The following is a 14,902-nucleotide window of genomic DNA, read 5'->3' on the forward strand; positions in this document are numbered from 1 at the left end:
ACTTTATTCTCATCTTCCAAGGGATCCAGGGGCTCACCTTAGCTTAAAAACCAATGGAAAAGATGAAAAAAGGAATAATTCTTCCCATTAGCTCCTTCCTACTTCTGCAACTCTACCTGGACCATCTTGGGTCCCTACTGATATCTGAACCAGTAACTATGGCTTGAGGGATAGAATGTGTAGCTGAGCCACGCCTGCACCATGGATTTCCCTCCTGAGTGGAAATTGAATGCATTACTACCAGTAAAAGGGCGTAAAAAATTCTGGGAGGCCAAAATGACAAATGCCTAGCATATGTTTCACTTCAGAGTGGAAGAGGACACAGTCATAATGACCTAACTGGGGAAAAAAATCTACAGAATTTTTCATACTGCTACACTCATAGGGTTACTTTCCAGTATAAACTCTTTAATCCTGTAGATTTCTTTTGCTAGTGAAGATTTTTCCACACTTTCACGTGTGTAGGAAGACTCTTAGATACGTTCGTAATTGTTCCTGAGCAGTGAAGGCTTTCCCACCATCTATGCAGTCAAAAGCCTTCTCCTCACCATGAATTCTCTGGTGTCAGGTTAGCTTTACAGGAAAACTGAAGGCTTGTCCACATACTTTACACAAATACAGCTTTTTCACTTATGTGAATACTCCCATGCTGGCTAAGATGGGAAGTCCTTCTTAAGCTTTTGCCACACTCATTACACTCACAGGGTTTCTCTCCAGTGTGGATGTTCTGATGGCAAATTAGTGATGAGTTCCCCGAAAAAGTTTTTCTGTCCTCACTGAATTCATAGGGTTTCTCCCTAGTGTGGATTCTTTGGTGTGTAACAAATTTGGAACTATTGGTGAATCTTTTTCCACACTCCATATAGTGATAGGGTCCGTCCCCTAGTTGGATTCTCTGGTGACAGATCATATTTGCATTGTTACTGAAGGCTCTCCCACACTTCTCACTGATAGAGCTCCTGCCCAGTGTGGGGCTTCCTGTGTCAGCTTAGTGAAGAACTACCAATGAAGGCTTTTCCACACTCATTGCACTCAAAGGACTTTTCCCCAGTGTGGATTCTCTGGTGTCTAATATAGTAAGAAAGATAGCTGGAGCATTTCTCACACTCTTCACAGCCACACTCTTCACAGCTGAAGGGTTTCCTCACACAATGAATTCTTGGATTCTTTCCTGAAGAGTTTTTCACTCTAGGGGTTTCCTGGTGCTTCATCACATGAAGTGTTCTGGCAAAATCAGTTCCCTGTGGCAGTGCACATGACATCATGTCTTTTTCTTCTGAAATCTACTGTGGACTTATTGTCAATGTTGGTCTCAGCATCTAATATAAGAAATAGAAAATACAAATGTCTCCTGAAACTTATACTAGAAATAAAGGAACATTGAACAGTTTAGGGTTTGGAAAGATGTCACTCATTCCAACCTTCACTCAGCTTGCTGGGAAGACAAGGTTATTAAAATGAAAATGCCAAATGTCGTAGAGGCAGAGAACGGTGGAATAGGGTTTCAGTGCATACATCAAATTTCAGATTGCTCCTGAAACTTTCCTTGGCTCTGTGTTGGAATGACTTCTCCCTTCTCAGGGTCAGAAAGTAAAACAGAAGAGACAGAAAACAAAAGTAATACATAAAGGGTTTCTTTTTAAAAAATTCGTACCCTGCAGATGTCCCCAGAGATTGGAGACTGAGTATTAAGGGCACTAGACAGTGGCAAGGTAGAAAGAAAACCTCAGAAGTACTGGAGAGACAGCTTCCCCAATACGCCACACGATAACCTCGTGCACAGGTTGTCAGCCGCAGATCCACAGATGGAGTAACAAAGAGGAGCAAACACTCTAGAACTGATGGCAACTATTAAGTCGTGTCATCTGACTCAAAGTCTGAACCTCAAACATGCAGAGAAATATTGCTCTAGACTCTGCCTATGAGAAAAGAAAAATTTGGACACACTGAGACCATGGCATATCCTTTCTCACATTAGCAAAAAGGAGACAATGTCCCACAAAATGTCATTTGTGTTCCTAAGGAGTGAACAACAATTGAACTCAGATAAAGTCAATCTAGTTTATATGAAATGTTAGGCCAACTTAGTTTTAATGTTAGTCAGGTTATCTGGGCCTGGCCTGGTTGGTTAATCAAGTTCTTCTCATGAGTACAAGTTAATGAAGAAGGAGTCTTAAAAGGAAAGAATTGGAATAGGAAAGATCTGAGACTGAAGTGAGCGTGGTGACCGGTAGTCTGCAAAGGAATGAAGAAGGCTCTTGAAGGCTGGCGGTCTGTTCTCACTCCCACACTCTTCTTGCTACTAGGCCATCTGATGTCATAAAATCAGGACAGAGCAATCAAAGACCGCAAACTCTTTCCCTGCTGCTCCATACTCAGCCATTCATTCTTTCAGCAATCACCACTTTCCCTCCACCCCAACTGAAGCCCACTTCCCTAGCACCCCAAGCCCTAGCATCTCCTTCCTGCTGGAAGAAACCACAGCAGCCCAAGTAAAGTGCTCTCAATTTCTCTCCTTCCAATCCACATCCCACCACCTCCAATTTCCCTCCCAAATCTCACACTGAGCTTCGCAATCATCCCTGATGCCACCTCCTCCCACTTCATCTGATATGCTGCCCTATCAGCTTCTTCTCCTCATCTTCAAACACTTTCCTCAGATCTTCACATCCATCTGGGTTTCCTGTTCATCCTTTCACAGCCAATTTTTCTTATACTGTTTTTCAAACTGCTCAGACATTAGTCATGAAATCGATATAATGCACCACTATCCAACAATATGAAATATGCTAATCTACATTAGAACAGAATAGAAAATTCTCACACATGGCAATGGTAAGGATGAATGTTTTTCCTGATACCAGTTTTAGGGTACATGTTGATGGCACAGGGGTTGCCAAAAAGTCTACTACCTACTGGGTTTCATGATCTGAATAGTCTGAAAAACACAACTATTTATGCTATGGTATTTTCTTTCATTCCTAAACTTAGCAAACTCAGAGGTTTAAAGACATACTTTAATCAAAGATTTCACAAATAACTTTAAAGTAATTATTCCCAGGAGGAACTATCCTAGATAGGAAGACTTCAGAGTAGGAATTAACTAGGTTAAAAGAGAAATCTTTGCAAGAGTAACAACATGTACAAACGCAGGTGCCAGAAGTGAAGGGTCAAGAAGGCTATAGATACCATCCAGGGAGTGTGCTCAAGGTGAGGTTGAGGGTGTTGCAAGACCAAGCCACACAGGGCCTTGTGCATGTCAAGCACTTGGTCTTTGACTTACAAGCAATAGGTCACAGCTACAGGATTACAAGCAGGTATAGTAAGTTGATCAGTTTAATATGTGTTTTTGCTATTAAGCTGAATGCTCAGGGAAGCAGAGGCATGCTGCACTTCTGTAGCCTAAAACAGCAACTAGTGTTCAGCTGCTCAGTAACTAGCTGTTGCCCTTGTGAGCAGAGGGATGTGGTGACTTTGGGCTGCATGGTTTCTCCTCTCTATGCAGCAGCCCATATTCACAGAGGCTCTTAGTGGAAGCACAGGCACCGCAGGACAGCAGGGTTGGCCCAGGCTGCTTTTGCTCTCCAGACTAAGAGGTGCCACCCTGACCCCCTACACATCAGTTTCCAGGAGTTGATAGGTGTTGTAGTCAGGGTTTGCAAGGGAATGGATTTAATACAGGATGCAATTTATAGGACTATTCTATAACATTCATTCAAAAAGTCAAATGCAAAAGTGTGTGAGAATGAATGAGACCAAACTTCTAGTTTGAACCACCGGGTTATGTGGATGTGGGAACAGAAGGAAATGTCAGATGACACCTCAGTCAGACGCAGAAAGCAGCACCGTGGGGGAGCAGAGGTAGTTTTATGGAATGAAAGTTCAACTGTGTCAAATGCAATTTTAATTTTTTTTAAAAAATGATGATAATAAAATGAGGATTACAACAGTACCACCTCGTGGAGAGTGCTAGGAGCATAATAATCAGCCTTCACCTTGGTTTCCTCTCACTCGTGTTCTTTAACTTTTCCTAGCTGAAACTCTACAGTCTCACTTCTGACTCTCAGAAATCTACATGCGCACACATTTAAATGTGCAGATTTATGACATTTGTGTGTGCAAATATTATTTTACAGTAGCTTGGGTTTTTTCTTTCATTATTTTCTGTTTTAAATCTTTTTTTAGATTTGCAAGAATCACAGAGTAGAGAAAGTGCTGTAATAAATCCCCTCACACCCACATATCAGCACCAGCTTCAACCATGAAGACTTTGTATCAGGGCCCCCTTCCTCTCTCACTTTTTTTACTGTTTGTTTTGTTGGAGCATTTTAAAGTAAATCGCAGATGCATCGTCTCTCCCTTCAGTACTTCAGTGCATCTCTCTAAAAGATAAAGCTCTTACAAACATAACACAATTCATTGTTATGGTTTGTGTCTGGATGTCTCCCCAAAGCCTCATGCAGTCATGCATGCCGGCTTCTAGAGTTTATGATGATCCAAGATCCAATGTTGGAATTATTGGTGTGAGTGCTACACCTGGCTTGGGGCAGGTAGTTTGCGTATAATATAAGGGAGGGAAAGATTCTGCCCTCTGCTGCTCCTCTCTTTTTTGCTCTTCCTGCTTTTGCTGTTTTCTGCCACCATGAACTGTTGTCCTCTGCCATGTGCCACTCTGCCTTGGAGCCAGCCAAGTACAGACTGAAACCTCCATAAACTGTGAGCTAAATAAACCTTTCTGTCCTTAATATTGAGTGTCAGGTATTTTGTCTCAACAATGAAAAAAAAGTAACCAAGGCATTCATATTCAATTTCCCTAGTTATCTCAAAAATATGTTTATATGTACTTTATTTTTATTCTGATCCAAGGAAGATCCTCACACTGAATTTGGTTAATATGTCTCCTAAGTCTGTTAAGACTCTATAAATTTCTCTTTTCTTTTAATACCATTTATCTATGGAAGGCCCTGGACTATCTGTCCAACAGTACCTTTCCCATTCTGTGTCTGGCTGAGGTGTCATCTAACATCTCCTCCCATTCCCACACACCCATAACAGTAGTTTGAACTAGAAGTTTAGTTTCATTCAAGTGTAATTTGGGGGGCTTTTCTCAGGGGCTTTTCACACACTGTCTTCCTTAACAACTTCATTCTCCTTTTTCAATTTTTCAACATTTATTCAATAACCTCAGAAACCTCAGCTGCTTCTTACCTCTTCATTTAATGCACTGGAAAGAAACAGATCTTGGTAATGGGTAATCAACCCTATGTAGAAAACTAGGTCTAAAAACTTGAATGTAGCCAAGCATGGTGGCATATGCCTATATCCTATAGTTTGGGAGGTAAGGGAAGAGGATCACAAGCTTGAGCTCAGCCTGGCAACCTGGAGACTTTAGTGGGACTTTGTCTCAAAATAAAAGTTTAAAGAGGGCTTAGGATGTAGCTCAGTGGTAGAGCACCACGGGGTTCCATCCTCAGCATTGCTAAGGAAAAAAATTAAAACTTCATTGTAGAATGGAAAACTGTGTATTTTCTTTTTAACAACAAAAGTTTAGGACATCAAATATTAAGGGCCTCAAAATTTTACAGAAGGCTCCTTCCATTAATATCTTCAATAAATTTATAAGTTTTCAATGAATATTCATTTATTTGACAAATTTTTGTTGAGGGTCTCCTATGTGCTTTCTACTATTCTGGGGACGTGGCAGTGAATACAATAGTCCCAAATATTTACTTTCATGGTAATTTTATTAAATTGTAATTAATTGTTCTCCCACTTCTGCTGGCATCTTAATAAAAAAAATGAAATGGAAGAAACCATTTTCCATTTGCTATTTACTAATACTATGATTGTTTTGTTTACTATAGTAATCTTTGCACAAAACAGTACAATTGCTCATTACAGGAAAAATAGATTTTTCATTTACCAAGTGAGAACTCAACCATCATCTAAGACGTTATTTCAATGGAAAACAGCATTCTGGGTTGCAAAATTTAATTTCCAGTTAACTTTGTGGAATAACTGTAAATTTTGTACAATTATGGAAATTTACTAAAAACTAAGGCTTGGGGAGGGGTCACTGCTAGGAGTTGAACCCAGGGCCTCATGCATGTGAGGTAAATGCCCCACAGCTGAGCTACATCCCCAGCCCCAAATCTAAGAATTCTTTTTTTTTTTGGTACCAGAGATTGAATCCAGGGCCTTTTCAGTAAGCTACCTCCCCAAACTCTTTTATGTTTTTGAGACAGAATCTTGCTAAATTGCTGAGTTGCCCAGGCTGGGCTTGAATTCACAATCCTGCTCAGAATCCCTCAGTGCTGGGATTACAGACATGTGTGCTGCTCCCAGCTATCACAGAGTACTTAGCAATTAAATAAATTCTCAAGTAGGCAGAGGCTTAAATGTAAAAAGAAAAATAAAATCAGACATTACTAGAAGAATTATTCTCTTCCTGTTATTTATAATGTTAAAACTACTAAAAGTAAGAGTTGAAAATCGCAGACTAGGCTCTCCAGCACTGGAAACAAACCAAAGTGTACTAGAGCAGAAAATTACCACATGGTTTTCTTTTGCCCGTTGGTTGATCCTTTGAGGTTATTTATCCTCAAAACTTCACTTGCCCATGGAGAACATCTTTTCCTATACTAAACTGACTCAAATGAAAATGAGGCTGGGTGTGGTGGCATATGCCTGTAATCCCAGCTCTCAGAAGGCTGAGGCAGGATAACTGCTGCAAGGTCAATGCCAGCCTGGGCTATAAAGTGAGTTCAAGACCAGCCTGAACTGCATAGTGAAACCCTGCTCAATAAGATAAAATAAAATAAAATAAAAATGTGCTAACAGTATTTAATAATGCCCACACAAAAAATTTCACATTCAATATTCCAAACCAGTTTTAAAGTAGCATCATTTCATAAGAAAATGTCTGGTTCTCCACCCATTTAGCTAGGTTGAATGATAATTTTAAAGAAAGAACTTGTGGCTATTTGGAATATCATCTTCCTCTAAAAAGTTAAAACTTCATTAAAATAAATTCTACTCATGGTTTGGTTTTAAATATGGAAGAGAAACAATTTCACACAGTTCCTGGTTTTTCTAGGAATGTGAAATGAGGCATTTCTATTAAGACCTGTATCATAGTGAACTCTGCAGTGATCAGATTGCCATCTGGATCCTCATTTCCAGAGTCTATTCAATATCTAAGATAAGGAAGCTCTGGGTCAATTCATTTGTAGAGATTTTATTACATACTTTTGTCCTTCAAGTTTCAGACCACAGAGCCACCTTGGTTTTTAGTTCTCGTCTGTGAACTTCAAGTATGTTAGCTTTTTCTTCAGATTTTCAAGTTTTTCATCTTGTGTTACATTTCCTTCTTTTTTTCTCATCCTCTGAATGATTCTCATCACACCCAGACTTGGATGCTGGAAGTAAACCACAAAGCACGGATGAAAGATTGGCTTCTTGTGGATACTGGCAGTACATAGGGAGGTGGCTCAGGTGCTACAGAATTGGTTTTGTGTTCTTGTGGCATGTTTGCTAAAGACAGTGTGTTGAGCACTGTTTTGTTCTCCCTCTCCCTCTGCATAAAACTCTGCAGTTCCATGAATTTATTGTGTCTTTGTGGAAGCTTTGTGTAATTTGATTCAGGTTTTCAATATGGCATTTCAATCCTAGTCTATTCCCCAAGCCTGTTACCTTGACGTAGCATTAATGGTACTCATACTTTTTCTGATTTTGTCTTTGACTACTCCCGAGGTTCTTTGTTCATTCTTGAGGTCTTTCCCCTCCATCTTCTCTGAAATCCAAAATTTGCATGTGGCTGTGATTTTAAATCTTATGTCCCAATTCATCTTGGATTTTCATCTTTTCCAATGTGGCTCAAAACTCATTGGTGTATACTTGGATTCTTTAATAATGTGAGCTGAGTTGGTTTCATATTAGGTAGAATTATCTTATTTCTGCTGTTATAACTATTAGTGTTGTTATAGTTGAATCAGGACATAGACTGGCATAAAGGGTGGAGGTTGGGGATTGGACTAACAATTTTTAACCACTTGAAGAGTTTAACTGCATCCTGATTAAATAGCTCACCTGTGCAGCGATTACATTTACACAGTACAATGGTGACATCTAGCGTCAACTGGATTAATCTCAGCTCTGCAATTTAACCTGAAATTGAAGAACAGGTGCTTCTGTTCTACTCAGAATCCTCACCTGAACATCCTGTGAAGCCAGGAATTCTTTTTTCAAACCTGTATTTTGCCTTTTAATTTTCTTAATAATTTCTCTCTTTACATTACTGAGATGTACAATTTGAGTTTTCACCACTAAAGAATAAAATAGACAAAAAAAAAATCTTGCTTGCTTTTTGTTGTTGTTGTTGTTGTTTTGTTGTTTTCTTTTCTTGCAGTGCTGGAGATCAAACCAAGGGATTCACTTATGCTAGGAAAATGCTCTACCACTGAGCTACATCCCTAGCCAGTTTACATTCTTTGTAGTCAAAATTATTTCATGGCTATTCCTAACATCAGAGGAATTTAGAAGGCAAATTTTTGCTTTGTGGCTTTCACCACAGAAAAATGGAAAGGTTGTTGTGTGTCCTATACCATATCCAGAATACATAGGTGCTTATGTACAACAATTAGTTTGAACACATATTGCAGAAGCATTGAAATGCTTTAAAGCCAGCTGTTTTAAAATTATCATTATCACTTTCTATCAGTTTAAATGTCTTCTTATTGGATGACTTGTAAATAGATCCCCTAGCACTAACACACCTCCATTCAAAGGTAAATTTTATCTTGGTACCAATAACAGTTGTAGGGGCTGGGGATTCAGCTCAGTGGCAAAGCGCCTGCCTGGCAAGCGCAAGGTCATGAGTTCGATTCCTGATACCAGAAAAAAAAACCCAAAAAACAAACAAACAAGCCAATAACAGTTGTAGTATTTTAGTGTTGCTTACACCTTCCCTTGGCTCAAGGCCCTGTTTGCAGAAAAGATGTAAACTACAGTTTACATTTCAAGTTATCCAGTGTCTCTGTTTCCCAAAGTCTCCTGGGTAAAAAGGAACAGATTCTTACAAGATAGAATGAGTGGAACTGCTTGTCTGACTCTGATTATTTCCACTTTTACTGAAGCAGTATTAACTTACAGTTTATAAAAAGCTACTATAAAATTCCTGGGACTTTCCACCAGGATACACTTCCCAAAGGAAGTATCATCAAAGTACTGTTTACATCCGGCTGGCTACATTAAAATCACCTGGGAAGCTTTCTAAAAATATGGTGCCCAGGGCTGGGGATTTAGCTCAGCGGCAAAGTGCCTGCCTGGCAAGCGCAAGGTCGTGAGTTTGGTTCCTGGTACCGGAGAAAAACCAAGAAAAAAAAATATATATATGGTGCCCAGATCCCAGAGACCCAGTATGGTACCTCTCCCTTGTGGCAGCCCTTGGCAATGTCTTTTGGTTCCTACAACTGAAAGAGGGTGTTACTGGCATCTAATCACATCTAGAGGCCAAAGGTACAACTAAACATCCCACAGTACACAAGACAGCACTCACATAGCAAAGAATTGTCCCAAATATCAATAGTGTCAATGTTAAGAGATTCTGTCCAAAGCTTTAACTCTCTAAGTATGGGTCCAGCCTGGGAATTGGGGGTTTTAACCCTCTTCAGGTGACCCTAATTTGTGACAAAGTCTGAGAACCACAGCTAAAGGCGTGTTGCTAGAGAATATTGCTTAAGCTCCTTTGAACCCTGTATCATTGAGTTTTGAGGCAGAAATTCTCCACTGTGAGTTGGTTTGGGAGTTGAGGGTGGTTGGAAGGAAGAAGAACTAGTTGCTTTTGTGAGAAAGGCTCAGTTAACCACACATGCTGGATTGGAGATATCTTCAAATACAAGTTTTGCTGTTTATTATCCACTTTGTGAGTTGGTTTTCCTGTTATGATTCAGGAGTATCATCAACCATTGTCAAACCCAGCCACCCTGAGGAGAAGGTCACTCCTGGGAGAAGCAACTTTTTGTCATGACAGCTGTAATTATCAAACGTTACTTCTTGTAGAAGATTCTCAGGAAGTGTCACGGTAGCTGCACAACTCGAGGGGTGCCATTCACATAGAATGCAATAGGATCATTGCTCCCTAGCTCCACCACACATAAAGTAAATGTTACCAGGGCCAGGTATATAGCTCAGCAGCACCATGCCTGCCTGGCAAGTGTAAGATCCTGAGTTCGATTCCTGCTACCCCCTCAAAAAAATTTTTTTAAAGTAAATGTTATCTTCACCAGATGGCCAAGAATTTTTCTTTTTTATTTTTCTTTTCAGTACATCAAATTTACTCATACAAACATTCTAAAAATGTACAATTTTTCCTTTTTAACAAACTATAATAAAACATAAAAATCTCAAAAACCTTTAGAGTATTTTTGCCAAATACAAATACTGTATCCAGTTAGCTGTATGCATGTACTCTGATGATGTTTATGTTGTCTCATAGAACTCTAGGGGAGATTATACTTTATATGTATGCTATGTATGTGCATACATATTTCACATTTTTAAATGTAAGCAACGCCGTACTGTGCACACCATCATGCAACTTGCTTTCTAACTTAATCCTCTATGTTGCCTACTGCACACATCCAGAATGTAGATGTCATTCCATTCAACAGCTGCAGAGTGTTACATTATAACCTGAAAGAATAGTTACCTATTAAATGAATAGATTGGACATAGACATTTCCTGAATCCCACAACATGACACTAACAATGCAAAAAAAGTTGAAAAGCCACAAGGACTAGAAAATGAAAATGAAGGTGAAAATAGACAAGAGGTGCCAACACACTTTGTGAAGATGGAAAGGGACAGAGAAATGGTAACCAGAAAGCCTTTCATGGGAGTGAGTGGGTAGGAGGGCAGCTACAATGGTGGAATAATACCACAAGGCAAACTGATCACCCTGGAGAAAGGCTTAGGAATCAAAAGTTAGGGCCGGGAATATAGCTCAGTGGCACAAGTGCCCGCCTGGCAAGCACAAGGTCCTGAGTTTGATTCTTGGTACCAAAAAAAAAAAAAAAGGAAAAAAAAAAAAAAAAAAAAAAAAAGGAATCAAGGGTCAGGTAGTATTTCACATGGCAGAGGTGAGCCTTGGAGCAGATGCTCAAGGAGCAACTGGACTCACAAGTTCCACCCCCCATGGGTACAGAGCCCCAACTCTTCTCTCCTCAAACCCTGTAACACAGGATCTATTCTTGGGGAGGATGGGGGAATAGCAGAAGACCAGGCTGAGGCAATGGATTTTTAAAAAGACCCAGTGGAATTCCATATACTGAACACCCAAATGTCACAATCTTAACCATAATCTCCAGATCCATTCTCTCACCTGGATCTCAAATGTTATCAGCTTATAACCTCTGCATCAGAGAATTCTAGATAAACCTACAAATGCCTGGGATAAGGCTGTGGTTACAAAAATTAAAAAGAAGGTAGCAATCTCACAAATTCTTCTTTACCACAGAGGACTGGATGTGATTCTAAGATACCAAATATGGCCGTTCCTATGAGTGGCACAAATGTAATAGAAATAACAAGGAAGGGGATGGAACCATCTAGAAATAACAATCAAGGGTATAGGACAATTATTTCGTATTTAAAGTGGGGATACAAGAGACAAGGGGAAGGAAGCACTAGGGAGCTGCCAGAGGATATCAGACCGAGACAGAAAAGAATAAGAGATGACTGGGAGAAGCAACCGGGATGTCTACTTCTTAATTCCCATCAAGGAAATGGGGGAGGGGAGCTTGAGAGAATCATCCTGGGGCAGAGGATCAGAAGCAGATAACTGATTCAGCAGACATCTCGTGTGTTCCTGCCGCACACCGGATTCTGTCAGGGAACAGGAATACAGGAGCAAGCTGTCCAAGGAACCAGCCATTTTTTGGGGCAGTTTGCCGATCATGTTGGTCCTTGAGGGTCCTGAAACTCAGTTTAGTCCTTTCACAGCTTGCTGCTGAGCTACCGCTTCATCAGCTTCTCTGCTTTGTCATCCTCTCAGCTTCTTGCAGCGTGACACAGAAGTGACTTTTTCAGAGCACTACTGCCAAAGAAGATCTGTGAGAATCATCACCCAACATCCATCCTGGTTGTCCTGGCAAACCAACAGACGAGCAAGAAAGTCCCCACTGCGTGCAAGGGGATCCTTTTATATCCAAATTTCATCATGGAGGTTTGACATCTTATTACTTACAGGAGTCTTCAAAATAAGGAGGGCTAATTCAGCAGGTAGGAAAGAACAACAGTTTTGTGTTTTAAGTTGTAGTTTCAATCTGGGCAGACTCTCCAGCCACTGCGGGAAGTGTTGCAGTTGGTTTACAGGGGAAAGAATTTAATATAGGACACACAATTTACAGGGTTATTTTGTAATATACACCCAAACAGTCAAATGCAAAAGAGTGTGGGAGATCTGTCCACAAATTAGAGACCCAAAGAATCCAGCTGAGGGCCTGGATGCCGTGGCAATGTCCTGCACGAGTCCAGCTGGAGACCTAGGGCCCACAGCAATGTCCTCCATGAGTCCAGCTGAAGACCTAGAGCCCACAACAATGTCCCAGATAAGTCTGTTTCACAGATCTGTGCTGGTGGAAGCTAGAAAGTCTGCACCAGTGGGATAAAGGATCTATGCCAGCAGGCTGAGGGATCTGCACTGGAGCCAGAAAGCAATGTTCAAAGTAATGACCAGAGTTCCTCCGAAGAGAACTGCAGCCATCCTCAGCAACAGCGAAGTCCCAAGCTCCTCCAATGATGAGAACAGCCGAGTTCATATCGGGAAAGCTCGCAGGACAAGCTTCTCCAGGAGAATCAACAGCACACCATCTTCCTTTCCAGCTCTTTCTTATGCTGTTGGTGATAATCCTCAGGTGGGCCCTCCACATCCAGCACCACACTGGTTCGGTTCGGCTGGGTGTTACAAGATGACCACCAGTTATCAATCCAACATCCGAAGTTTTTTTTCAGTTTTTTAGTTTTCCTTTTCTAGAAAGGAGCAAATCCCTTGAGCCCCTGCAGTCTCTGGGCCCAGTTCATAGCATGACCATGAGGGAAGATATTAGTGGTTTGGGCGGGATCTTCCTGGTAACTCACACACAAAGCCAGGGTCTGCACACTGTTTTTCAGTTTGTTTTCTAAAAACTAGATGCCCATGTCCAGCAAGCACATGAAAAAATGCTCAATGTCATTAAGAAATTAAATCATAATCACAATGAGATACTCTTAATTACCATATGTTTTTAAATGGGAAATAAGAGTTGTTGAGGATGTGGGGAAATTAGAATTCTTCTTGCACATTGCTGGTGAATATGTAAAATAGTGCAGTCACTAAAAAAAGCTTGGCAGTTCCTCAAAAAGTTAAGCAAAGAATTACCAGCAATTTTACTGCTAAAAATATTTCCCCAATGCATTGAAAATAGGTACTGAAACAAGTAGTATATTACTGCTCATCATAACACTAGTCAGAATAGCCAAAGCCAACAAAAAGTGTACAATTATGAATGAATAAACATAATAGTGATATAATTAAATATTATTTAGCCACAGAAAGGGATGAAGTAATGATATGTGCTGCAATTTGGATGAACCTTGAAAACATTCTGCTACATGAAAGAAACTACACACAAAAGATTTCCATTTTGTGCCTCCCATGATACTAATCACGTGAAACATCAGGAATAAATTTACTCATAGAGACAGAAAACAGGTAAGTGTTTCCAAGAGAGGGCCTAGCAGGAGAGATGAGTGGAGAGGCTACTTTATGGGTACAGAATTCCCTTTTAGGGTAAAGAAAATGTTGTGGAAACAGAGGTTATAGTTACACAACATTGTAAATGTACTAAATACTGATGAACTGTACTTTGAACTGGTTAATGTTTAATTTTATAAGGTGCGAATTTTACTCAGTAAAAAAAAATTCCATAAAAAAAAACCTAGATGGCATTTTAATCCGTTGTTAGCAAATATTTAATATTTTAACCTAAAGGTAAATAGCTACAAATGAAGTAATTTAAAATAAAATGGTTTAAAATGAAACTGTTACATCATTCTTTTAAGTATATCCATACTTTTTTCATTTTTTATGAAGTTTATTGGTACAATTTAGATAAACATAATGATCACATTCTTCATAGGAAATTTATATCTGTACGTGATACACTGCTGCAGAATTCAAGAGATCAGAGAGACTAAGGGGAAACCGGAGCATTTTATTTGAAGGTTTTACACAATGGCACAGTGGCTCAGTTTGACCTTTCTGGCTGAGGGAGCCCGAGAGGAAAGGCTCCAGCTTTAACACATTTTGCTTAGGGGACTGGTCTTTCCAGTGGAGAGAAACTGGGGGAGGGGGTGCAAGCGAGGGTAGAAACAACAACAACAAAAAATCAATCAAAAGTAATTAATAACTTAGCCTTGAAAGAAGACAGAGCTTTATGACTCTTGTGAGAACAGAATGTCATAAACTCTGTTTACAGGTCGAGTTGCCAATCTTACCTGCACCAGAACTGCCGTAATGAAGGGGGCAGTTCTAGGGGAATTGTTCAAGGCTGGGAAAGCTTGTTTTCCTTTAAGAGCAGAATATATTTATTGAGGGAAAGAAAGCATCTGTCCAAGAGAGGGACAGAAAGGGCGTCCGAGTGGGTTACTCCAGAGACTCTGTCTTTTCTAGGGACTTTTATAGAGCAAAACCACTAGGTGAGGTGGATCCAAGGTAGGGGAAAATGGACAAAACTATGGTCAGCCAATAAGAATTGTTCAGGGGCACGCCGGTAATCCCAGCACTCGGGAGGCTGAGGCAGGAGGATCGTTGTGAGTTCAAGACCAGCCTGGGCTACAAAGTGAGCTCAAGGCCAGCCTGCA

General features: G+C 40.2%; 1 protein-coding gene across 1 annotated transcript; it reads right to left on the reverse strand.

The window, feature by feature from the left end:
* Positions 1–237: 237 nt before the first annotated feature.
* Positions 238–11,957, reverse strand: Znf19 (zinc finger protein 19). Its single transcript, XM_005415264.1, is given in 5 exon segments — positions 238–618; positions 620–947; positions 949–1,284; positions 1,286–1,319; positions 11,879–11,957. Coding segments are annotated over 5 exon segments (1,158 nt in total).
* Positions 11,958–14,902: the final 2,945 nt, after the last annotated feature.

The sequence above is a fragment of the Chinchilla lanigera genome, unplaced genomic scaffold (assembly GCF_000276665.1).
Source record: "Chinchilla lanigera isolate Chin_1 unplaced genomic scaffold, ChiLan1.0 scaffold00083, whole genome shotgun sequence".
Taxonomy (NCBI): Eukaryota; Metazoa; Chordata; class Mammalia; order Rodentia; family Chinchillidae; genus Chinchilla; species Chinchilla lanigera.